Genomic DNA, 26,009 nt, shown 5'->3' on the forward strand with positions numbered 1-26,009 from the left:
TGTTCACTGATACCTGTTTTCCCCTCAGAACATAAACTTCCACACAAGTAGAGACTATATTGTTCAATGTTTTATTTCTCCCCAGAGCGTAAAACAATGCCTCATACATAGTAGGCACTCAATATATCTCTGCAGAATTTCATGTTATGTTTCTACTTTTTGTCTATGACCACTGTTTCAGATGAAGTTTAAGAAAATATTAAAGATTATGTAAATATTTTTGAGCTTAAAGAAAAAGTAAATGACAATTCTAACATAAAAAGGAACATTTTAGCTGAAAAATATGTAACTTTCATTTTTTAAAGTGCTCTCCACTAATAAATTCCAAATTTTTCCAAATGCATAACTTTTTCATAATTTTAGTTGAATTTTAATTATTATTTGATGGAAATTGGTAAAGTGATTTTTGTGTATAGATTAGATGAGATGACTGATATTTTTCAACTTTTCGTAGTATCATTTTGTTGTAAAAAGAGATGAAGTTATGAGAAAAAGAGTGTTCATTTTTAAATGTTTTGTTTATGGAAGACTTTATTTTCATTCTGTTTAATTATTTAAGTATTCTTTGAGAACCATATATGTCTAATTCATCATAGTTAAACAGAAGCATTTGGGTGTGTAAGTGTATATAGTTTATCTCATAACTTAATGATCAGTAATTTCTTTTTTATGAGTAAATTGTTTTTAGTATTCCTCTGTCAGGCATGTGTTTTATTTATATCTTTCTCTCTTTAGTGTATAATCAAATTCTTACTATTTTCTATTTCATTGCTGTCTTTTCACTTTTCTTTTCTTATTTATGTCAGAATTTTTAAGGGGGCCTGAGATAGCTTTGCTCCGTAAGCGCCTGCAACAACTGAGGCTTAAGAAGGCTGAGCAGCAGAGGCAGCAAGAGCTCGCTGCACGTGCCAAACAACAGCCTTCCACTTCTGATCAGTCTTCTCATGAGGGCTCTTCACAGGACCCTCATGCTTCAGGTTATTAATGTCAAGTGTCCTTAAGCAGCTGGTAAAGTTGGTTTTTAACACTGCTACTGTGTAATAAGATGCTTCCCTTTTCCTCTTCAAAAGGAGAGCTGATGTGCTTGCAGCTTGTCCCTGCCTTTCTTGCATATGGTGGTGTTCATCACCACACGGCTAGGGGGACAGATTGGCAGCAGCATTTGGCAGAGATGAATATAAAATAATCCATTATTTTATTTGTAATATATTTGGAGAGAAGCAAATATTTATTAATTTTATAAGTGAACTACTTTCTAATAACCTAGTGAATTCAGAACCTGACTTGATCATTTCTGTTGAAATTTCTTACATTCTGAAATAATATCTATGCTTCTGGCTCCTAGCTCTTCTTCATTTTTTCGCTTTGAAATTTAACCTGTCCCTATTCCCATATAAACCTAGCAGTGCTAGATTTTAGAATTAGAGTATTGTTTGGCCATAACTAGCATGCTGACTCTGTCATCCCCTTCTGTAATTATTTGACATTTTTCAGCATTTGCTTCCTTATTCTTCTACACATAATGAGCTTTCTGATATGTAGGGCAGCAAAAGTACTCCACACTCTCATGTTCCTACGCTTATGCTATAAAACTTTGATAAAACAGTAATAATTGGTACCACTTTCCTTTTCATTGAGTATTTTAATGGCCCAGTTCTTTTATGGTCAGAAAGCTGATGATGCTCAATAAACATTTGTTGAAAGAATTAATGAAAGATATAGTGTAAAATAATTTGTCAAATTAATTCTTTCAAGATGGATAATAAATAGGTACTCCCTATCCTGTACTATAGGTAACTATAGTAGGTGCTATAAATTTTTATTTAGGAGCTAGAGTGTGTCTGGGTTCTAATACTAATGAGATTATAAAGCTTTGATGTACTTTGTGTTGCCAACCTAAGGAGTGATGATTTGGGCATTAATTATTTTGAGAACTCTGATTTAATTACTTGGAATTAATTTGTATATTGGTAGAACTGGACAAACTCCACTTTATAAATATCTGTTCCACTAAGTGCTATGGTAACAAAAGCACATTATATAATATCATAGTGAAGTAAAATAGATTTAAGTTACGTAATATAGGTGTGATGTTTGGAATAAATTCGGACCTGATTTTTAATTCAGTGTTATGTTAATAGAGGGAATATCAATCAAGCAAAGATGCCTCTGACTTTTTTTACTATAAAGCAGTCGTTTCCAATACTTAAAACTAAAAAGAAAGTTTGATTCAGTTACGCTCATGACATTTGATGGTAAGACGTTTTGCTATGATTTTGTGCTTTATATAAAACTCTAGCTAAACTATTTCAAAAGTAAAAAACTAGGCAACATAAAAACACATAAGAAGAAGAAAAAATGTCCCTACATATATAAATATTTTATTCAAATTTAGCAGGTAACGAACCAAGTGTTAAAATGAATTTAAGTGTAAAATAAAACTGTCTGCATTAACAGGAAAGAAACGTACATTGTGAACATTAGAAAAATATTTTGAGACTCAGCCTTTCATATTTAGTTCACCAATTTGAATTGAAGTAGGGTTTTTTAAGAATCAGAAAGCTTTAGGGTGATTATATGGTCTCTGTGAAATAAGATGCTATTTTCCCAACTGTTAAATATCATTCTTATTAAACAGTATCTAATTTGGTAACCAGTTTATTTGTGATAATCTTTAAAAAGCTAAAGTTGAGTAGACACCTTGCCAGTTTTGAAATTAAGAAACATGTTATCTTTACTTTGTGTTAAACAACATAATGGGCTCCTGAGGCTGACCACATGGACCATTATTAGAGGCCCTTAGTGCTATCACTCAATGTTACATTGCTCCCTTCACCTACAAGGTGAAGCATCTGTATCATATGTTTTTAACATAGCGTTCATATGAGACCTTAATAAGTCTAATTGTAACATGCCTTGGGTTCACTTGATAGTGCTACTTTTACTTTATTCTGGCCTCACGTGTCACAGGAACACTATTTGGTAATTCTCTCATGCTAGATGTTACTACTAAAATCATCTATCAGTATAGAAAGCACCAAAATTAACATTCTAGATTTTAATTTATTAACAGTAGAAGAATGTACAATTCTCATAGATAAAAACATTTTCCCATTATACCGTGATATCTGTAGAATATCAGTAACAGATGATAATGTCAATAAATGATACTTCCATTGTCTTCTCACCCATTTAAATCTTCTAGGTATAAGATATTCAAAGGAGATATTAATGTGATTTAGAAACCAAGAAATTTGAACAAGTGTAGAATTTCTGAATTACTGCATTGTCTAGTAAACATTTTATTCTCTTTTCAAAATATAAGATTCTTCAGAATCTTTTGTGAACAGCTGACTGTAAGATGAATCTACAATACCTAATTTCTTTAGGAAAATGGGATCAAACCATCGAACTGTTTTGTAGAAATAACCTACATTTTAATGAGATCAAATAGGAAGGGGGACCTGATGCTAGTTAGTCATAATCCCAGATAGAATTTATTTATTTAGTTGTCAATATTTCTTGGCAATTGAAGACTGAAACATTATTCCAAGGCACCAAATGGTATCACTCTCAGTTTCAAGTTGCTGTTTAAGATAAACTATATAAGGTGGATATTAAAAGATGTTTAAACAGTGGTTTTCCTTTTTTTTCTTTTCAGCTGTGAGCTCTTTTATCAGAGTCTCCTGTGGAAGTTCTAATATAGAATATGTAAAAGTGGCACTAACATAAAATACGTAAGGAGAGATGAGGAATGGTGGCCCTCTTGCCTGCCCCTCTGGCCACCCATGACACCTATGCTGCCCAAACGTCTATTTGAAAACCACTGTTCTGAAAGAATTTTTGGCACCTATAAATTATAATTCTTCATAGCAAATTTCCAAAAATTTCATTTTTCAAAGTCAAAATAGATTACTTTGAAATGTTTTTATTTCATTTAGTTTTTAAAAACTGCATTTTTTCCTCGGCTTTTAGGAAATACATCATAACTCATTTCTAGCTTTTCAGTGATTTTTTTTCTTTCATCATAAAGAGGTGAATTTGCCTCCATCAGATTACTGGCTGAGTTCTTGTCACTGGCCCTGTGACTAGATGACCTTGGGCAGGTCATTCGGCTGCTTTATGCCTCAGTTTCTCAATTATTAATTTATTTAGATGGTGTGGCCTGCCATAATTTATAGAGATGGCATGAGGATGGGGTAGACAATACTGTATTTTATAAATAAAGTTGTTGTACTCCTAAGTAGAGCCGTACACATAATGTACTATCTTAATTATAGTATCTCTTACTTACTACCTCAAAATGTCCTCATATCATGGCCATGTAAGAGATTGATAGCATTCAGGGTTTTGAATGAGCTGTATGTATGTTTATCAGATGAATGCCATTAACAGCTATCGCAGAGGCATTCAGCATATGGCTGATTTTAAACCCAACTCTGTTTTTCCATTTCAGGTCCCCCGAAGTCATGGGGTGCTGGCTCCTGCTCAGAGTGACAACACCCTGTGGAGTCTGCTGGCACTGGCCCGACCACCACAGAGCCCCACTGGAGCATGGAGCCAGCTTAGAGAGGGCCAGGTAGGAACTGTTTTTTCACTTTATGGCACGGTTTTGCCAATTGGAAAAGAAAAAAAGTAATTTTTATACCCCCAAAGGGTATAAAACATTGGTGATTATTTTTGAAAAAGGGCTTTTCAAAACTGAGCCATATTGGAAAAAATCAGCACTTACCCGATCCTATGCATACAGTATCTGATTCCCAGCACTGTCTGTGATGACTGTCCCATGTAGTACTTCTCAAATGGATGCCTGTGATCCATGTTTTTATCGTTTGTAAGCAGTTAGTAAATCAGATGTGATGCTGATCTAGCTCTGCAAGCACTCCTGAACTATCTTGAAGGACAGAGTCCTGAGCAAAACAGTGAGGAGTCTCTTAGAACTTGAAACATGGGAATATGCTTCATATTTTTCAGAACAGCTTCCTATCATTATTTTTCATTCAATTCCATGTTTCTGAAAAACAGGAAAGTAACAATAATGTTAATTGACCCTTTCCTATTGCTGCCTAAATACTTAACATGGATTATGTCATTAAGTATTCACAAGAACAGCATGTGGTAGATATTGTGATTATATACATATCCCCGTTTTATAGATGGAGAAACTGAGACTTAGAGACGTTAAATAACTTGCCCAGGGTTACGGTATTACTTAGTGGAAAAGCCAGATTTGAACCAAGGGAGTCCTTGTTATTTACCTGTTAGACTATACTTCTTTATTTTTTTCTACAGTTGAGAAAATTCTGATGTTAAGGGGTTAAAGAATTTCGTCAAGACCAAAATGCACATTTTTTGGAAATATATGGTAATTGGCCATGAGACACCTTGAGCTTACCACTGAATGAGCTTTTGCCTAAAGTTTATCTCTACCTTAAAAATAATAATAGTAATTCTAAACACTTCCAATAAGCTAACCAACCATATTGCATTTTGTAATGTTATCATTGGACCATATGGTCAGATTTTTATTCTGTAATGGTGCTTTCTGGAAGATATTTCACAGAAGTGGAGTAGAGTATGCAGACAACTGAAGCAATCAACATTGAACTAATGATTGTATTTTCCTTTAATATTAGCTATTCAGGTAGTTACTCTGTTAATATTTGGAAATATTTCTGTAAAACAGAAGTTATGAATATTGTGTTTATGACTATCCAGTGGTATAAAAACATGTTACTTCATATGTTTATGTGACAGGAAAATAATCCTTCCAAAAACAGTTACATGGTACCCAAGATTAAAAATAGAATGGAAGCAATGATCAAGAAGGGTTCCTTCTTAAAGATTGGTCTTCAAGATGGGAGAAACAACAGATAATTCCCCAGATAAATGCACTATCCATTACAGACTGTAAAACCAAAAAGGATACCCTTTGGTTTAATACTATCTGTCCAAACATAAACTTCATTAATATTTTTAAATCCTTCAGGAGTTTGAAAATATACAATTTTGTTGAGATGACAACACTCTGGATCCTTGATCAATGTCCTTCCTAAATTTTATTTAAAAAATAAAATGCACATTATTTCATAAGATTTGTACATTCCATAATATTTATAGAAAAATTAAATATTTGATAAAGGATTTGTGGGAGAGTTGATAGTTTTCTGAGGGCTCTTTCTTATTAAATGATAGCACAGTGAAATGTGTAACAAATCCAAATCCAAAAATATTTCATAGGATACTCTCTAGGAAGATTTTCCAATATTTATTTCACTGTGACTCACATTTTTGTTATTTTTCTTTAAAGAATACAATTTTATTTTTCTCTAAAGGCCAACTTACCTATTCTTCAAAAACAACATGGATTATGGGGGCCAACCTGGTTGCATAGTGGTTAGGTTCACATGCTCAACTTCTGCAGCCCAGGGTTCGTGGGTTCGGATCCTGGGCGCAGACCTACACACCACTCATCAAGCCATGCTGTGGAGGCGTTCCACGTACAAAATAGAGGACGATTGGCACAGGTGTTAGCTCAGCAACAATCTTCATCAAGCAATAAGAGGAAGCTTGGCAACAGGTGTTAGCTCTGGGCCAATCTTCCTCACCAAAAAATAAAATAAAATAAAATAAATAAAAATAGGAATGTTGTATATAACTCTGAAACGGATACAAGAGAAGTCTTAAAAAGGAAGGGAAAGCATGAATAAATTAGGGAAGTAATTGAAACACCATCATTCCTGCTTTCTTTTTTGCATAGTACAGATTTGTTGAACTGAATGTTCTGATGAAGAGGTGATAAGGAAGGATAAGTAAAAAGTATTACTAAAATGATGATCATGCTTTATCAAAATATAGTAATACAAAAATCTGTGAGCAAACTAGTTATATCAGAAGGTAGACGATTTAAAGCTGATACAAGTGGTCCCAGTAGCAGGATTCAGACTTTTTAAATGTACACATGGAAGCAATTATGTAACATAAAATTGCTGAAAATCCAGAGTATATTGGACTACTTCTCTTAACTGTCGAGTTAAGAACTCTCTTAACTCAAAATATCTACTTTCAGGGGAATAAAGTGCTGTTATGAGTAGGAACTGGTGATCAGCCAAAAGTACAAGGTTTTTGTTTTATTAAACAACATTTGCTAACAATTAGAGCATAGGATTCTAGAAACCAGGAGAGAGCTGTTCTTATATTCTTACATTTAAGGCGGAGCTATGCTTGTTATCCACATATTCCCTTTTCCTCCAGCCCCACTGAGACACTGAAAGCCAAGCCATGACTAGTACTTACCTCTTTCTATTCCCCAGCGCTTTGCTTAGGTCCCTGGGATGACCAGGAAGAAAGGAGAAGCTTAGGCCTAAAAATGTTATGACTTATCCTATGTCACATAGCTAATTATTGTCAGCAGTAGGGTTAGAATAAAGAATTAATAACTCCAGACCAGCATTCTTTCCATTTTATCATGCTGCCTTCCCTTTGTAACAGTGTTTTTCAAACAATAGAACCCATTTATAAAACAAATTCTTTCATAGAAACTCACTGTATTGAAAGGATAAAAATAAAATGTTCTGTTTGAAGCCAAGGTAGAAAGCATGAAGCCCAGACCATTAAGCCTGCTCTTTGCCTCTCTTTTCCTTTTCCTACCAGGTACCTAAAGAAACCTAAGCCTTCACGGAGTATAGCTTTAATAGGCACAACATACCATAGAATTTTTAAAGTTATCTATGTTTCTGTAATGGTATTATAAACCATTTCTTTGTCTAACATCTTCACTTGAGCTCCTTTTTCAGCTCAAGGTGTGTGACAAACAACATCTTGCAAAGTATAGAGAGCATCACATTTCATGCTTTGAATCCTCCAATCCAGCATGAAAGCCATCGTAAGGAACTGGAGAGGGAGTTTGAGAAGGGGAAGAGTCTTCTATTTAGTGAAGGAGATACTCCATTTTTATTTTGTCTACCTTGCACCTTGTGCCTGTGCTAAATGAATTTGATAAAAGGTATATGCATGAAAGTAGAAGAGTATTTTCTCAACTCATTCTGAAAGTTGCTAAGTGCTTGCCTGGAATAACATATCTTAAGCACATGGCCCTGCTTACTCACTGCTTGGGAAATACACCACAGTACTTACTTCTATTCCCCACCCATATACATTTGTTTCTTAAACTTAGAGATGATCATGACATTGCTGTGCAGTTTTCTGCTGCTTACTTTTAAGTTGAAATCTCATTTTTGTTTCAGATTCTCCTTCTTCTGTGGTTAACAAACAGCTTGGATCCATGTCACTTGACGAGCAACAGGGTGCGTGCAACAGGAGATGCGCTATGCCCATCCATCCATAGTTTTATTGCAGTGCATAAACCAAGCTCTCTCTCACTTTTTCATAGCATTTCATTTTGGTCTAATAGTCAGTATTCTGTGGGCTAAATTACTGTAGGTGGTATTGTGCACAAAGGGCCTTCTTGGCCTATACAAATTATTTTCTGTGTAAGCTAAGTTAATTTCTACCTTTGACTCTTTATGCCAACTTTGTATTCTCTTCCTATAACAATATTGTAATGGATGTAAGCTATATCCATTTTTTTATTCTAGGTATCTATCATAAAATTATATAGAGTTAACCTAGAGTTAAGCTCCAAAGCCATCAAGCAGGAGAGAAAATAGCTTCCACTGTGTCCACTTGCTCTTTTTGAAGTAAGAGAGGTATACACTCAACCTCAAATCCTTGAGCAGAGCCTGATGAGATAGACAGATCACTTATTTATCAGGCTTTCTTACCAGCAGGTCCAGTATAGCACAGAGAGGGATTGGTAGAGGGAGATATTCTGACAACAACAAGGGCCAGCTAAAAAGAAGGATGGCAAGAGGAAGACTGTAAATAAGCAAACAGGCTGTTTAGAATTAGGGCAAACAGCCTTGATATCTCACCTCAGAATTTGCTGGAGGATTCTAAATTTATTATGACATAATGAAAGATAATGTTAAGTCATCAAGAATAACTTAAATAATATTCACTTTTCTTTATTTAAAGAGACATGATCGCTTAAAAGATTTTACAAATATTTTTCAAAAAATTAAAAACTAGCTTAGCAATAAGGTCATAAGCTTTAGTTGACTGAAAGTTTACATGTGTAGGATGACTCATTTGTCAACACTATTGGGAAAATTAAATATAGCTGAAGTACCTATTTGGTCCAATAGATCTAATTTTAACCATCTTCTGGGAGAAATATTCAGAAACTACTTTTAAAACAAATTACAAAACTCCTTCTGTACGTCTGATCTTAAATTATTCTTTATAGAACTAAGATGACAAGTATTGCTTTAGATTTTTCTGTTCTTGAGAATGAATGAATGAATGAATTGGTAAATGAATTCTATAACTAAGAAGTTAAGCATGTTTTATCTTTTAACACTTATTGTAGAGGTATTAACAGTGAAGAAAAATTAAGGTAAAACACAATTATAGTGTCATATTATAATATAGTGTATTTCCGTTTAAAACTACTCTCTAATCAAATAATCTTTTTTTGTAAGGATATATGAAAGTAAATAGTGTGACTACCAGAGAGTTTGTGGCCAGATTCAAATTTTATTTAATTACATAGAATAATTTCCATAGAATTATATTGAATATTATATTCAACTTAAGTTGGTACTTAATTTACATGATATAGGATGTGACAGAAAGAGATGAATAAAGGATAACTCCCGTATTTTTGGCAACGATAGCTGAGTGAATAATGATGCCATTTACTAGGGTAGACTAGTTTGGAGGCAGAAATCAAGAGGTTCTTTGTTCTTCTGGTTGTGTAAAGTGTGATATGCCTTTTAGTCGTGTAAGTAGAGATGTTGTATAAAAGGTCAAATATTGAATAGGTTTGGCAGAAACTGCATCAGAATAGACCATTATTAATGTAACTTCGAGATGAGTCCTCTGAGCAGAAATTTTCTAATGGACAGTATATCCAAATACATTAAACTCTGAGCTTTTACGTGGCTTTTTGTTCAGCAGGGTTACATCTTTTAAAGTACTAAGGACTTCCACATTATAGGCTTACACTAGCTCAAGAGAACTTCTACTATAAAAATTAAGAGAAACTGCCTACCACCATCTTTCTCACCTGAACTGACAGTAACCTCTTTGCTGTTCTCCTCACTTCCACTCAGGCTATAGTCTATTCTCTACCAACAGCTAGAGTGAACTTTGAAAGATGTAAATCTAATCATATCCTTCATCTGCCTAAGATTTTTTGTGTCCCTTTGCCCTTCAAAACAACCTAAATCCATTTCTTGGCTTACACAGCCCTACATGACCTGGCCCGTATCTCTCCGACCTTCTCTCAGGCCGTTCTTCCCTCACTCATTAAACTTTTGCCAAATACGTCTGCTTTGAGTTCTTCTAACGCTCTAAGTTCCTTTCCCTCTCAACTCCCTTGTATATGCTATTCCCTCTACGAGAAATGCTGTTCCCTCAGCAACTTCTACTTATCAAATCTCATTTAGATAGTACTTTCTCAAAAATAATTTAACCTAATCTGAAGTAGTTCTCCCTCTTTTTCTCATGACCTGCTATTTTCCTTCATTGCATTTGTCAAAATTGGTAATCATACATTTATTTAAGGGATTGTTTAATAAGCTTTCTTTCTTCATATTCTCTAAATGTTGTTTTCATTGACTATAATATACTCAATGCCTAACACTGTATCTGTTACACTGTTATACATTAAACAAAAAGTGTTTGCTGAATGAATGAGTAAATAAATTAATTCCTTAAGCAATGGGATGCTGTAGAAATTGTTTCATCTTGGGAGAAACATGACCAGATTTACGTATTGGAAAAGTCATTTTGGCAGCAATATAGATGGTTGATTGGAAGGGAGTATCATTGAAAACAGCAAGACGATGTAAGGGACTATTGCCATAGTCCAGGTGAGAGATGATGATGGATCCAATCTAAGGCAGTAGCAGTGGGAAGTGAGAAGAATGGACAGATTTTTAAAGTATTTAAGAGGTAAGAGTATTTAAGATGGGACTTTGAAACTGATTAGTTAAAAATGAATAAGAGAATGATAATCCAGGTGTCTTGATAGGGTAATAGATAGTGATACTGTCAACCAAGATGGGGATTTCAGGGGGAACAGTTGGTATAGGGGAAAAGAATACATGAGATTTTTTTGGTATGTTGAGTTTGAAGTACCTTTGGATATCCAAATGGAGAATTCTCATAGGCAGTTGGATGGATATATGATTCTGGAAGTCACCAGAGAGGAGATAAAAATTAGGAATCGTCAGTTTACAGATAGCAGTTGATACCATGGGAGTGGATAAGATTGTCTGTGAAAAGAGGAAAGCCTGTACTATGAGAAGCAAGCAGAGAAAAGGGTCTAGCTAAGGAGACAGAAAAGGAATGAGCAGAGGAATAGGCAGAACAGAAAGAATGCCATATCCAAAACCAGGGGAAAACAAAAGTGCGAGAAGGAACTGGTGTGTAGTGCCACAGGAAGCAATGACGTCAAATACGAAAAGGACTAAGAAATGTTTTGTGAATTTGGTAATATGTGGATTATCAATTTCTTTGGCATTGCAGTTTGAGTGCTATGGTGGAGGCAGAAGCCAAATAGCAGTGGTTTGAGGAGAAAGACTAAAAAAAAAGTGGAAACATTGGTATATATACAGGTGACTTTTTCAGTACGGTCAATTAAGAATGAAAAGATAGGGGCCCGCCCAGTGGCACAGTGGTTAAGTTCATGCGCTCTGCTTCAGCGGCCCAGGTTCACAGGTTTGGATCCCTGGTGCAGACCTACAATACTTGTCAAGACACGGTGTGGTGGCACTCCACATAAAACAGAGGAAGATTGGCACAGATGTTAGCTCGTGGCCAATCTTCGTCACAAGAAAAAAAGAATGAAAAGATAGAAGAAAGGTAATGTCTTTGAAGGGAGTTGTAGTTTCAAAACTGAGCTGTTTATAGAATGAGAAAGAATCTTTGTAGAGGAGGTTAAAGGTATAGGGAGGGGAGGATAGTTGATGTACCCAGATAGGCTATTATTTCAAGTTTTAATCTTTGTCAAGACTCTTGTTCTCCATTTTACCCTGCAGAATGGAAAAGTTTTACCCTGCAGAATGGAAAAAGTAGTACATCTAATAAGTTTTCTTTCTGAAGATATCTCTGACTAATGATTGTTAAGCATATTTTAAAGTTCTTTTTCATACTTTTAAAGAGACACTAATATATGTATTTTTTAATTGATAATTAAGTTTTGTATTTACCTGACAGTATTCACCACTTTTTAGGTGACCAGGCACTTTTACATGTTGTTTAATTTAATTTCCTGTAGTGGTTCATAGATTTCTTTATATGGGATGGGTTACCAAGAATAAAATGTTAATAATAAAAATTTTACAGGGGCTGGCCCCATGGCATAGTGGTTAAGTTCAGTGTGCTCTGCTCTTCATGGGTTCAGATCCTGGGCGCAGACCTGTGTACTGCTCATCAGCCATGCTCTGGTGGCAACCCACATACAAAATGGAGGAAGATTGGCACAGGTGTTAGCTCAGGGCTAATTTTCCTCAAGCAAAAAAAGAGGAAGATTGGCAACATACGTTAGCTCAGAGTGAATCTTCTTCACCAAAAAAAAAAAAAAAAAAAAAAAATTCTAAATTTTAGTGGGTGTGCTTCACTGAAAGAAATTGTTTTCTTTCAATAATTATATACACATTATTGAACTGGTTGATTGCAATCAGTGTTTTTGCTTTTTATGTTGAATTTTTAACAAAAGCACAACATTTGATAAGCAAAAGCATATTTAGTCTAAACCTTCTGAATCATAAATGCAGCTGCCTGGTTGCCTCAATAGTTTTTATTTTCTTTGACCAAAATACTTTTTTAAGAAACAAAATGGTAGGGAAATAAGTGTACAGAATGCGCATTGTTTTTATCCTGTTGTAACATACTTTCTAGTACTCTCCAAATTTAGGGCTCTGTGCAGACATATTGACAGCCCTTCTGTGCTAATCAGAAACTATGTGAATAAGGACAGTGATGTCTGTTATGCATGTTGTTTAATTTGAGCAATATGTTTTTATGAGTAGTTTTGATTTTCATATTATGCTTACTATATTATAAGGGAAAAAATCCTCTTCTGACATATATTTCTCTTGCCTATTTATATTATTAAAACTAATAAATTTTTCCTGTTAAAAATATGTAGGCCTGCAATTTCCCCTGATTTTATTAAAACAACAACAAAAGAAACTTATGATCTTAACATTTAATTTTTGAGAGGATATAAGAAAATAATTTAGGCCATGACTAAAGCAGTTCCTTTTTATTCATTACAGTGATAAGTGCAAGTTGATAATGCTGAGTTTGAAACTTATGATTATAGGCAATTGTGCCTGTGTCAGACACTCATTTTCTATTCTAGATTTAAAGAAATATAAATGCTAATTTGTAGGCTTTACAAATAAAAGTGTTAACTATTCATTGTATATTATTTTACCTAAGCAGACTTCTTTTGATGTTAATAAATGTATACTTATAGAAAGAGACTTGTGGATGATCAGAAACCAGTGAAACGCATATTACTGATTCTGCTAGGGTAGGTTTGGAAATGGAAATATTGGACCTTTCATGGATTAAGTATGTATTCCCTTAAGATTATACACTGTCGCCAAATTGAAATTTCATTTTAGTAATATCATCTTGACAGGATTACGTCAAGTAGTATTTTAGATCACTATTAAATGTACTTTGATAATTCTGATTTTTATTAAATAATGATTGAAGCCTGTTATATTAATGGGAAATATCAGTTCAGTACTTATCACACTGGAATATATCTGTAAATACTGTATTTTAAATTATAGAGAACAAAGTTAGTGAAATCAGACTTCATTCTAAATTTTTTATATTCCTTAGAACACATTATCACTGAGTTGCTTAGAATGAAGTAACTAGTCTCCTTTTCCCAAATACTAAGTCTAGATTCTTGCAATTAGTGATATATTTGATCTTTTGGAAGTTAAACCCTATTTAATTTTTATTGCATATGCTTACTTGTTCCACTCTCCTGTTAACCAAATCAATACTTGTATCTCCAGTTAAATTGTTTTCCAACTCGGAATTGTCCATGATGAAAATAACTGATATTTATTGAGTTTTTAATATGTGACTGGCACTGTTAAGAATTTTACAAGCATTATCTCATTTGTTTTAATTTAATGAGGCGAATACTAATATTATCCTCATTTTGCTGGTGAAGAAACCAAGACTCCAAGAAATTTGTAAGGACACATCAAATAAGTGCTGGAGCCATATTTGTATGTCTGTTTCATTAATTCAACTTATATTTAAGCGCCTCTTTACCTTGTGGCAAGTTCTGGGCTCAGCACTAGGCTACATCAATGAAGAAAGCTAGTGCTCCCTGTGCTTGGAACATTTAGCTGATTAACAATAACAGTATTAATAATAATAATAACACCACCACTACCATAGACACTTTTTTCACATTTTCTTTGGGCCAAACATTATTTTGAGCAATTTTTGTATGTTAATTTACTTAATCCTCACCACAACCTTACACAGCAGGTACTGTTATTATCCCCATTTTCCAGATGAGGAAAATGAGGCAAAGAGAGGTTGAGAAACTTGGCTAGGGTCACACACGGTATGTATGTCTAAGTGTTAGAAATGTGATTCAAACCCAAGCAGTTTGGCCCTGGTGTCTGAGATCATAAGCGCTATGCTTTGCCTCATCTAACAGTAAAGACAGATGATGAAAAAATAAATGTGTGATGAATGTTATAAAAGAGAAAATTAGAAGGTTCAATGGGGAACATATAAGAGTGAGTCTTTGTCTTTTCTGGTAGGGGGCCAAATAAGGCATCCTGGAGGACAGGACATTTAAGCTGAGATCTGAAAGGTGAGTGTAGTAAGTTGGGTGAAGGAGAGTAAGGAAAGGAAGCCTGTGTGGAGGCCCTGAAATCATCACATTAGCACGACGAGAAGAGTCCCCCTGTGGCTGGAGTGTGCCAAGGCTTCAAGAGGTACGTAGGGCCCAGATTGAGAAGGGCCTGTTGGACATTGTAAGGTTTTGGGTTTTATTTTAGGAAGAGTAGGAAGCTAATGAAGGATTTAAAATAGGGAGTATGGCCTGATCTGGTTTATTCTGAATAGAGTATGGAGAATTGATTAGGAGGTTCTCCTAGTAATAATTTTGACCCCATGAGAGAAGTAACATAGGAGAGATGGGAGACTGAAGAGATTCAAGAAATATTTAGGATGTAGAATGAACAGGATTTCATGATAGATTGCATGAGGCAAGGCATCAAGGGAGGAGTCCAGAGCATAAATTGCAGTAACAACTCTGGAATTTTTATGTGGGGATGGTTTAGTAATGGAGTCTGGTTGGAGGGAGCAAGACCGGGATGTGTGTCTTGAATCTGCTTTCATATAGTAAATACAGTGTTTTTACTTAGATTATACATCTATTTGTGGTGGTTTGAGGGAGGTCCTGATGGAGATTAGCAGGTGACATTTCTAACTGCTGCAAGGGTAACTCCCAAGTTTGGATTGAGCACAATTAAGTGGATGGCTCTTCCTTAGATAGGTAACCCTGGAAAAGGAAGAAGATATGGGAGGGGACGTGTAGAAGGAGGTGGAGATCACGAGCTTGGTTCTGAGTATGTTGAATTTGAGTTATCTGTGTGAGACACCCAAGTGGAAAAGTCTGGGCAGTTGACTGTCCGGTTGTGGAGCTTAGAAAAGATGTCAGAGCTAGAGAAGTAAATTGGGGAATTTTCTGCATATAGATGTGATTGAAGCCATGAAAGTAGATTAAATCAACCAAGAGAAAAGTAAAAAGTGAGAGGAGGGAGTGGAATATCTAAAACATCTCAAAGAAAATGAGAAGAATTCCAGAAAAAAGATTTTACTAGAGGAGAGCTGGTAAAGGAGACTGAGAAGGAGAAGGCAGAGTGGAGCAGTGCGGCGTCATGAGACCAGGGAAGAGACGGTTCAACACGAGGGAGCTGTCTGTCAGTGCTGCTGAGAGGCATGGAAGCGTGCTCTGAAACTCACCATGAGGTTGGCCAGCACGGGGTGACTGATCTCACTGAGAGTTTCACTGGACTCAGAGAGAAAGAGGCCAGCCAGACCAGAGTAGCAGATGAAGAAATGGAGATGAGAAGTAAGAAAAGCGTTTCAAAACAGTAAGTGAGGAGGACAGTAGCTGGAGGGAACAGGGGTTAATGAGAGTGTTCTGCTAAGCTGTCTACCTCATCTGTTCATTTTCCTCTGGGAGTCACTTTTTAATGTATTCATTAACCTATATAGTTAGTGCATGGCAGACAGGTTTCTTTTTGTTTTTGCTGAGGAAGATTTGCCCTGAGCTAACATCCGTGCCACACTTCTATTTTTTGGTATGTAGTCCACCAGCACACCATGGCCACAAACAGAGCAGTGTAGGGAACTGAATCTGGGCCACTGAAGTGGAGTGCACCAAACTTAACCGCTAGGCAGCTGGGCCTGGCCCAGGTTTGATTTTTTAAAAGAGAATCTACCTGAAGAAACAGTCATGAAAAGAGAAATACTGAATGAGGATTTCGGCAGGGCTTAGGCGCCACGTGGGCTGGACATCCTTACCTACTTTCTTCCTATCTGTTCTCCCTCGAGACTGCAAGTGAAATAGGAATAGGAGACTTTTATGAACAGAGGGATACAAGGCTAATAGTTGTGGAGTAGTGGGGAGGAGAGCCTTGGTAGCATAGGTAAAATGACTCCTGCGTTTCCCCCCGAACTGTCAGCATCTTTGGGAATGTGGAACAAGGCACGGTCTGGATTGACGTGCCTCCTAACCCCGTGTTTAAGTTCAATTCACATTTCTGGGTTATGTCGTGAAAAAAATTCTTGGATTAAAATTATTATAATTGACATAGAGGTTGAGTTTTCATTGCCAGGAAGAAAATTTGACTAATAATAGATTATATGGGGGAGATTTCCCGATTTATTCAGTACTAAAGTTGCACTTTGAATGGTTTTGACTTTCATAAAATAGTTAACTTTGATATAGTCAGATTTCACTCATGAGAACACTCGTTTTTAGAATAAAACATCTTGCCTCACAGATCTATATGATAGATAGGTGTTCTCTGTTAAGAATCTACTAGAAACAGGTTCTCCACTTTGAATCAGAATATGCCTCCTTATACAAATGATTGTAAGAACTGAGTATCTAGTAGTCTGAGGTCTGCAGAAAAGTTAAAGATTCCTGACCTATAAAAATGGAAAGTTTGCATTGGTTTAGAAACAATACTTGAGAAATTTGCCTTTTCTTCTATGTAAGCCAAGTAAATTGGGGTGGAAAATTTGTTGAGAGAGTGGAACTTTATCATTGACATGTCTACATTTTTTCAGAGAATTCCACCATATATTTTGTTTCCTTTTAGATTTGATTTTTTTAATCATTTGGCATAATGGAATGAGAAATTTTAACAAGTTCATTGTATAACGGAAAATCCCTTTGAAGAATACATTATTTCTATATGATTCACAGGTTGTCTGGCTATGATAGGTGATGAATGTATGATTGTACAGTTATAAAAGCAGAGAGGAAGTTTGGCATAGGGTTCTACACAAATTATTGTGACCATATTCTAGTTAATATTCACTTTGAATACTTTCTTTAAACACACACATAGGCTAGGTCTCCGGGGGTATCCCAGTGAAAGTCCAAACAGCCATATCAATATTTAGATGATATACAAACCTGGTTACCATGATAGCATATTTTGTACTACTGTTAGCACACAATTTTTTTGTATGTCTTCGAGCATGTTTTTTGGAACCACAAATAATTATAATTTCTTAGTGAAAGTCCAGATTAAATAGTTTGAAAACATATGCATTACCCAAAACACGTTACTTTGTGGTTCTTTTGTGAAAGGCTTTGAAGATACCTGATTAAAAATTCAAAGAAACTGCTTTCAAATTATATTTCAACACAGTCTGAAATTTTTTTCTGAGCCAATGTACTAACCTGAAAGGGCTCTTATACCATTTCTGGAAAGGATATTTTAAATTTGGTTTCCAGACTCTCATGTTATTGACTGTTCACTTCTAACCCTGAAAAATGAAGTCTTTGACAGTATATTGTCTTGATTTTTATGTTATTACTGTACTTCGGAAGCATGTGTTTTAAATAGGTGGTAGTTTGCCTTGATAGAGACCACGCCAAGCTACTAACAGCAGTTGTTTTTAATAATTATAATTACTAAGTAATATAGAATGGCCATCTAAAAACAGCATTGTTGGAGAAGTTAAAAGTGATTTTTTTCCCCACTACACTGCCCTTGTGCTGAGTGTACCACAGTTTAATTAATTTTCTTGTCCTATAATGTTTTGAGAAGAAGGAACAGTTGAGTCCCCAAGTGTCCTGGAAGAAGATCTGTCGTGGTTTCCAAAGTGACAGTTTGGGCTACCAGAACTTTTATCACTTATATTAATGTTGCTGAGAGGAATTATGCATCGTTTCCAAGGAATAACAACACCAATAATTGATATTTCTTAATTAAAATAGTTATTTATTTAAGAAGTCTTATTTTCTACTTTGTATTCAAGTTATTTCCAAGACAGTATAGTAAGTAGGAACTTCATATAGAAGGAAACCTTGATAACTAGAGAAAAAAAATCTAGCTCATTATCAGTTTCATCATCTGTAAAATGAAGATGATAATATAGGAACTACAAAGGTTTAAAAAAGGATACAGGGGCTGCCCCGTGGCTGAGTGGTTAAGTTCGCAGCGCTCCGCTTCGGCGGCCCAGGGTTTTGCCAGTTCGAGTCCTGGCCACAGACATGGCACCGCTCATCAGGCCGTGCCGAGGCGGCATCCTACATGCTAAAACTAGAAGGACCCACAAATAAAAATATGCAACTATGTACCAGGGGTCTTTGGGGAGAAAAAGGAAAAAGAAAATCTTTATGTATCTTTTTTTTTAATATATATCCTGGAACATAGTGATGCTCAATAAATTTTACTTATGATGGTGCTTTCTAAATAAAGTCATTTGTGTGTTTAGGTGAAGTTCAAACTCTAAGGCTCTTAAGTTAAAATCTCTCCTTGTTAAGCATAATATTTCAGTAATATGTGTTTGTGCATTATATACGTAAGGGTTTGAATATTACAGTTTTTAGAATGTGTTTGCTGATCCAACTTCTAACAAATAGAGCAAGTTATGGAAATTAAAATGGCTACAAATGTTTTTTCAAATAAAGTAAAAATAAAACATTTAATTTTTTAGTTCTTTAAAGTAGACTTTTCTTAGACATTTGTAGCTTAAAATATGCATTTTATCAAAAACAAATTGTGAAATTAATTCACTAGTAATTCAGGGATCTACATTTCTGAGAAGATTCCACCCGATAAGTTGTATATGCTCCAGAAGAGGAGTATTAAACTAGGAAGAGTGGGGCACAAGGCTAGGAGCAGAATTCTAAACCTTGGAGATACATGCCCATTGATACCTCATTTGAAGGAACTGCGCTCTGCATTGTGTAGCTTTTCTGCCAGAGACACTCTTTCTTTATGTGCAGCCTACAAGGAGATAACCAGACTCAGGCTCTGAAGTTCTTGTAGCTAACAGAAGAGTGTATTCTGTTATATAGTGATGGGCCAGTTGTGCACAGGGCTGGTGAGTTCATTAACAACTTAATTGAACAAATTCTGTCAACTATAGTCACTTTATAAATTACAGGAATACTACTATGTTTTATGTGGTTTACAATATATAGATCATATTCATGAGAGATTAAATAACTTTGTAGTAGATACCATAGGGAAGAAGATTTTAATTAACAGTGATCTTCTCAAGAAGCTTCTTGCTTTTGGGGGGTGGGGGTGCTATATAAATTTAAATAAGAGCTGTGTACATTTAAATTCTGACCTTTTAACTGCCCTTTGTTTACTATATTCCTGTAGTCATGGTAGCAAGTACCTATAACTGTCTCTTTAATTTTCCTCCAAAGGAAAGTTCTGATATAGCATTTAAATTCCACAAGGCTTTTTATAACTTACGCTTCTATAACCTAGTTAGATCTAAGAAATTCAGTCCTGCAGTTCTCTCACATCTGCTTTGTTTTCTGTTTCTTTACTTTAAAATAAAAATAAAGAACACAGCACTTTATAGTGTTATGAGAGAGAATGAAAGAACTAGCGCAAGCTCTGCCTATTAGTTTCCTTGATCCTCGAATCTTTCAGCTGTCTCTCCTCACCAATTCCACATGCCTAAAGATGACCGTGACTTGCCTCAGTGGGACCAAAATTTCAGCAACATAACTAAAAAATAAAGGGAAACTGTATGTGGACAAATAACTAACAAACAGCAAATTTTTCAAAGATGGTTAAGGGTGGGGCAGATATTTTAAAAGTTCTTCTCTTGATAATTTCGTGTATGCTGAAGGTCTGTGAATTCAGTTATTTTATCAGAATGCCATTTGGTAAAATACCTCTAAAACACTGAATCTAATACTGAATCTTTGAGTGTTGTAATGGATTGTTAATTTATTTCCAGCAGCTGTTTCTATCAAGGGCATAGTCATTACAAAAGTAGTACAGAAACAAAGTGATTTTACCATTGGGAGGCCAGCTTTATAATTCTTTCATACTTTTATTTTCAAATAGTGATTAATGTTATAGGAGAGGGTTTCTCATTAGTTAGAAGTGCAGATGTAAAGGGACACTCCTGAGTTTTATCATCAGCTTGACTTCTCATCTCTTGGAGGAAATCCTTTTTCCTCTGTTCTGCAGTTCTGTGTTTGAAGTCATTAATTGTCCTATCATAGGGTGGAAGGAGAGCAGAGTTCTGCTCTCTTTAAGGTTCTCTTTAATAAGTCTCCAACATCTTCAAGAGGAATGCAAAAAAGATAGAAGTCTTTCCTTGCAATATAGAGTGGACCTAATGCCCACAAAGCTTGAGGAATTGTGGTTTTATTAAGTTGTTAATGCTTTTGTTGTTTTTTTTCAAGATAGAAAGCTTTTCTTCAGTACTACTATATCAGCCCTTCAACTGGTATCAAGAAAACAATTATGTCACAGAAAAGTTTTCTTTCTGCAAGCAGCTGGCAGAAATGTTACATGTTTGATTATATAGGAATTTCTACTCCCTCTGTATTTTCATGTTCCCCCAAGCTGTTATTCATCATAAAAGGAAAAAATTTTAAAGCTCTTAGTTAATTTTGTCTTTGAATATCCATGTCCTCTTTTGTGGGGGGGAGGGGTGACTTTGAAGTCATCTATATCAATTTCTATAGAGTTTCCTGATTTTATTTGCTATTTTACAAATATTTTGTATGTTGAGATAGAGGTATATATCATGGACATCACCTGTAGACTCTTAAGGTGAAATTGCCATTTCCATAATGTAGTAAACAAATTTCTTGCAAGATTAGTCAGGAGGAGGAAAAGAAATATACCAAAATATATGATCCTATAACAAAAAGTTTTAGAAAATAAAAAAGCACAGTAAATTTTCTTCTCCTCCACTCCCAATAGAATGCAGGCTGTAATCCCTCCCTAGATTCTAGTCTATGCATTTGAAAGAACAGAAAGAATTTGATAGCATTTAATTGTAGCAAAGTTTTTACTGAACAACTTCTTTCGGAGCCTTTGCATCTTCTCAGTGTTTCTGAAGGAGCCAATGTTAGTTATTCTTAATACTCTAGCAACTGAAGAATTAAAATCATGAGCATTTCATTAAATAAAAGTACAAGTTTCTAATGTATGTCATTGCATGTTAATATTCTTTGATTTCCTAACAACTAAATATGGTTTTCAAATGTGTGTGATTTCCATCTGAGTCAAAGGGAGTCGTGTACACAAAGCTAGAGTTTGATGCAATGCCACTTTGAAATGTGAGTGTTTCTATAACACGTGCCTTTGACCTTTAAGTGAAAGCCTTAACAGATGTGAGAAAGAATTATGAGAAGGACAACCTAATTTAAGTTTTATAAGTTTTAGGAAATGTCATCTTTTTATCGGTTTCAGAGACTTTTTCAAATGTTTTAAACACAATTTTCAGATAACAATAATGAAAAGCTGAGTCCCAAACCAGGGACAGGTGAACCAGTTTTAAGTTTGCACTACAGCACAGAAGGAACAACTACAAGCACAATAAAACTGAACTTTACAGATGAATGGTAAGTTAATGTTTTTGTAAAGATGTTCTTAGCCATTTTGTAGGATTGTATTAGATATTATTTTTAGCACTTCCTCATCTTTATGGTTTGTTTTGCTGTAATATGTTGGTTCTCAAACTTTAGCGTGCTTCAGAATCATTTGGAGAGCTTGTTAAAACACAGATTACAGGGCCCCACTCTCAGAGTTCAGCTTGGGGTGGGGTCAGAACTTGCTTTTCTAAAAACTTCCCAGGTGGTGCTGATATTGCTGGTCCTGGGAGAGTAGTTCTGATAGAAAATACGAAAGGTAAAAATAATTAATCACCTAAAGACCGTTAGTGCAAAAAGAACAAAGGTAACATTGGAGCTTTTTGCAGTTTTGGTGTATATAAATATATATATATATATATATATATATATATATGATTTTTGTTTTGAATTTTAAAGCATAATTTAGTCGTACTGAATATACTCTATTCCTGCCTGCATTTATTTGACTTAAAATAAATATTCCTACACTACAAGTTAGTTTTCATAAATGTTATTTTACTAGCTATATAATATTCCATCAAGTGGATGTACCATACTTCACTTAACCATTTCCCTTTAATTGGGCAGTGAATTTGTTTACCTTTTCTTTTTAACCAAAAAGGGCTATAATGAATATCTTCGTTTACAAGCTTTTTCTACCTTTAAGATTATTGATTTAAGATATATTCCCAGAAATGAACTATATCTGGGTCAAAAAATATTGCCAAATTATTTTCAAAAGGATCTTCTGTCATTACATTTCTAGCAGCAGCATATGAAAGTACACATTTTGCTGTCTCCAGGCCAGTGTTCAATATATTCACTTATTTTTAGGTTATACACTTGGTTTTAAATTACTTTTGTTTAATTGATTGCTAGTAAAGTTGAACTTTATATTTATTTAGTGGTTGTATAGATTCGCTTTAATGACATTTCTGATTGTACTTATTGCTCATTAATCTAGTTAAATCTTACATTTAAAAAAGTCAAGTTATGTGAGCTTCTTATATTTTTTCCCACTGTCTCATGGCCTTTTGCTTGAGACGGATTCCAAAAATTTTTATTTAAATTTATTACTATTACTATATTAATATTACTTAATATATAGATAATATAATCTTAATGTATAATTGTATATTAATATGTATTAACATAGTAATTGTATTAATCATTTATAAGATAATTCTTTATAATTAATATATTAACATAGTTAATTGTATATTAATATAATAATTATATATTAGCATAATATATAATAATATAAACAATATATAATATAGTTATATATTGTTTATTGTTTATTAATATATAATTATATGTTGATATATGATGTTAATATTATTTATTCCAATTCACTGGTTTCCATTTGTGTTTATGTGTGTATGTATTTTATATTAAAATCTTTAAGTAGGATTTTCAAGTATTATTGAAGACTTTCTATGTTCCATAGCTATCCTAGACACTGGGAATACATCAGTGAAAAAAGTAGACAAAAAATCCCTGCCCTCTTGGAGCTTACATTCTGGGTGGAGGAAACAGACAATAAACATACAGATAAGTGAGTTGTTGAGTATCTTAGAAGGTACTGAGTGCTGTGGAAGAAAATAGAGCAGGTGAGGGTGATTGGGAGACCTAGGGAATGGGTAGGCATCATTGGGAAGATGACATTTGGACAAAATCTTGAAGATTAAGGAGTGAGCTATGCAGATACCTGGGGGAAGAGCATTCTAGACAGAGAGGAAGCCAGTGCAAAGGCTCTGAAGCTGGAGCAGACCTAATGTGTTCAAGGATCTTTAAGCAAACAGTATAGCTGGAGTGGAGTGAACAAAGGAAAGAGTAGTAGCAGAGAGGGTCAGCCAAGGAAGTAAGGAGGATGTGTAAAAGCTTAAGGCTAACTCTGGTTGCTGCGTACAGGATACTCCATAGGTAGAAGCTGGGAGCCCACTTAAAAGGCTGTGGCAGTAAGCAAGGTGAGAGGTGGTGGTGTCTTGGACCAGGGTGGGAGCAGTGGAGGTGGTAAGAAGTGATTGGATTCTAGGTATATATTTGAAGGTGTAGTCCATAAAATTTCTTTATGAGCCCTAGTGTTTGACCTCAACATTTTAAAATCATGATATCTTTGGTCCTTTTTCTTAATACATAATTTGAGATCATAGAAGATTGTCATACTTATTCTTTTATGTCTTTTCTATTCTAGTCTCATGTTTCTGTGTAGAAGGGGCTGATTTCTTATAAAGAATCTCATCTGAGCAAGTTTTAGAAAAAATCTTCAGTCTCACTTTTCTTTTGAATGCCACTTTTCCTTCTCTAAAAACTGACCATAAGTTACATTCTCTCATTCACTAGTTTCTTATTTCTTTATCAAAACAGTCATTAACTTTTTTCTAATTATGAGTACTCAGTATTCACTGTAAAAAAATTCAAAAAAGTATGCAGTCTTTTTCATCTCTGCTGGTGTGATGTCTTGCTTTTATTTTAGTTTCTTTGATGACAGATGGGGCAGTAGAGCACACTGACTAAGAGCTGGGACTCTGAACTTGACGAGCTGTTGAACCTTTTTAAATCTCAGTTTTCTCACTTGAAAATGGGCATATTTAATAGAACCTACTTCAAAGATTGTTGGGAAGATTTAATAGATCATGCAGAAAAAGTACATAGCACTTAGCACATTGACTGGCACATGATAGGCCCTAAATAATTGTTAGCTACAATTATTATCTTTTGTAAATTGCCTTTCAAATCCTTTGCCCAGTTTTCTGCTGTGGTCTTTATCTTATTCTTGTTGATTTATGAGAGCTATTTATTTATTATAGAATTAAGTGAGGATAATACTGTTTGTCTTTCATTTGTTGCAAGTATTTTTCCCAGTTTGTTGTTTGTCTTTCAGTTTACCTATGATAGTTTTGCTTTATGGTTTCAGCCTGTGAGCTCCTGCTTAGAAAAGCCTTGTCCTTCCCAGGATTAGGGGAAAAGTTTCTTTGTGAATTTTCCTCTTGTATTACTATGATTTTATATACAAAATTCTATGTTTAATCCTTTTACAGTTTATTTTACCATAAAGTGTGATATAGAGCTAAGCTTAATTTTTCCACATGGCTGTTCCTTTGTCCCAGTACCATTTATTGAACAATTTGTTCATCTCTCTGTGATTTAAAATGCCATATTAACATATGCTAAATATATTTACTTGGTTACTTTGTCTTTTCTACTAATGGCTCTCTGTTCCTATATCAGTACCATAGTGTTTTAAATATCATAACTGTTACACACTGAGCATTTTATTGATGCCTGTATCATAGCTTTCTCAATGGAAAAAAAAAGATTTATGTATCACATTGGCCTCTGTTTACCAAAATTCCTATATGTTTCTTTCTGGTTAAAAAAAATATATAGTAATTGCAAAAACATTCAGAATCTAGAGAAAAGCATGAAAAAATGACTTGCAGTAATTCTACTGAGATGACACTTAAGATGGGCACATCTTCTTTCTGACATTTTTCTTTGCATATATCTGCATATGTAAATACATTCTTTTTTTAAAATATCATATTACACTTGGATGTCCTTTTTAAAAAAGAATCAACTTCTGCAATTAGCCTAAAAGAGTTTTCATAAAATCTTGGCAGAAAGTCCATGATAATTTGTATTGTTTATTGAGTCACTGCTATTTGTCTATAATTAACGTTTTTTAAGTTACTGTAACTCTTATTTCTTGTTCATGTTTATTCTAAATTTAAGAAATTGTTGCATTTCTGTGAATTTACTTCTAATCTTAGTCAGATTGCTACACATTTTCCTC

The 26,009-nt window shown here is 34.6% G+C and overlaps 1 protein-coding gene across 28 annotated transcripts in view; it reads left to right on the forward strand.

The window, feature by feature from the left end:
• Positions 1–26,009, forward strand: part of DCAF6 (DDB1 and CUL4 associated factor 6) — a 146,842-nt gene that overhangs the window by 85,547 nt on the left and 35,286 nt on the right. For 14 of the 28 annotated variants that reach the window (XR_011438959.1, XR_002807822.2, XM_023640504.2 and 11 more), the window contains exons 11-13: positions 807–977; positions 8,247–8,306; positions 22,084–22,201. Coding sequence is in view for 26 of the 28 variants with exons in the window: in XM_023640504.2 (XP_023496272.1) it covers positions 807–977; positions 8,247–8,306; positions 22,084–22,201 (349 nt within the window). In the remaining 2 variants the exon portion in view is untranslated. The remainder of the gene's footprint in view (positions 1–806; positions 978–8,246; positions 8,307–22,083; positions 22,202–26,009) is intronic. The other 14 variants (XM_070267643.1, XM_070267641.1, XM_023640499.2 and 11 more) reach the window with 2 other exon arrangements.

This window comes from Equus caballus, chromosome 5 (genome assembly GCF_041296265.1).
Source record: "Equus caballus isolate H_3958 breed thoroughbred chromosome 5, TB-T2T, whole genome shotgun sequence".
In the NCBI taxonomy this organism is placed as follows: Eukaryota; Metazoa; Chordata; class Mammalia; order Perissodactyla; family Equidae; genus Equus; species Equus caballus.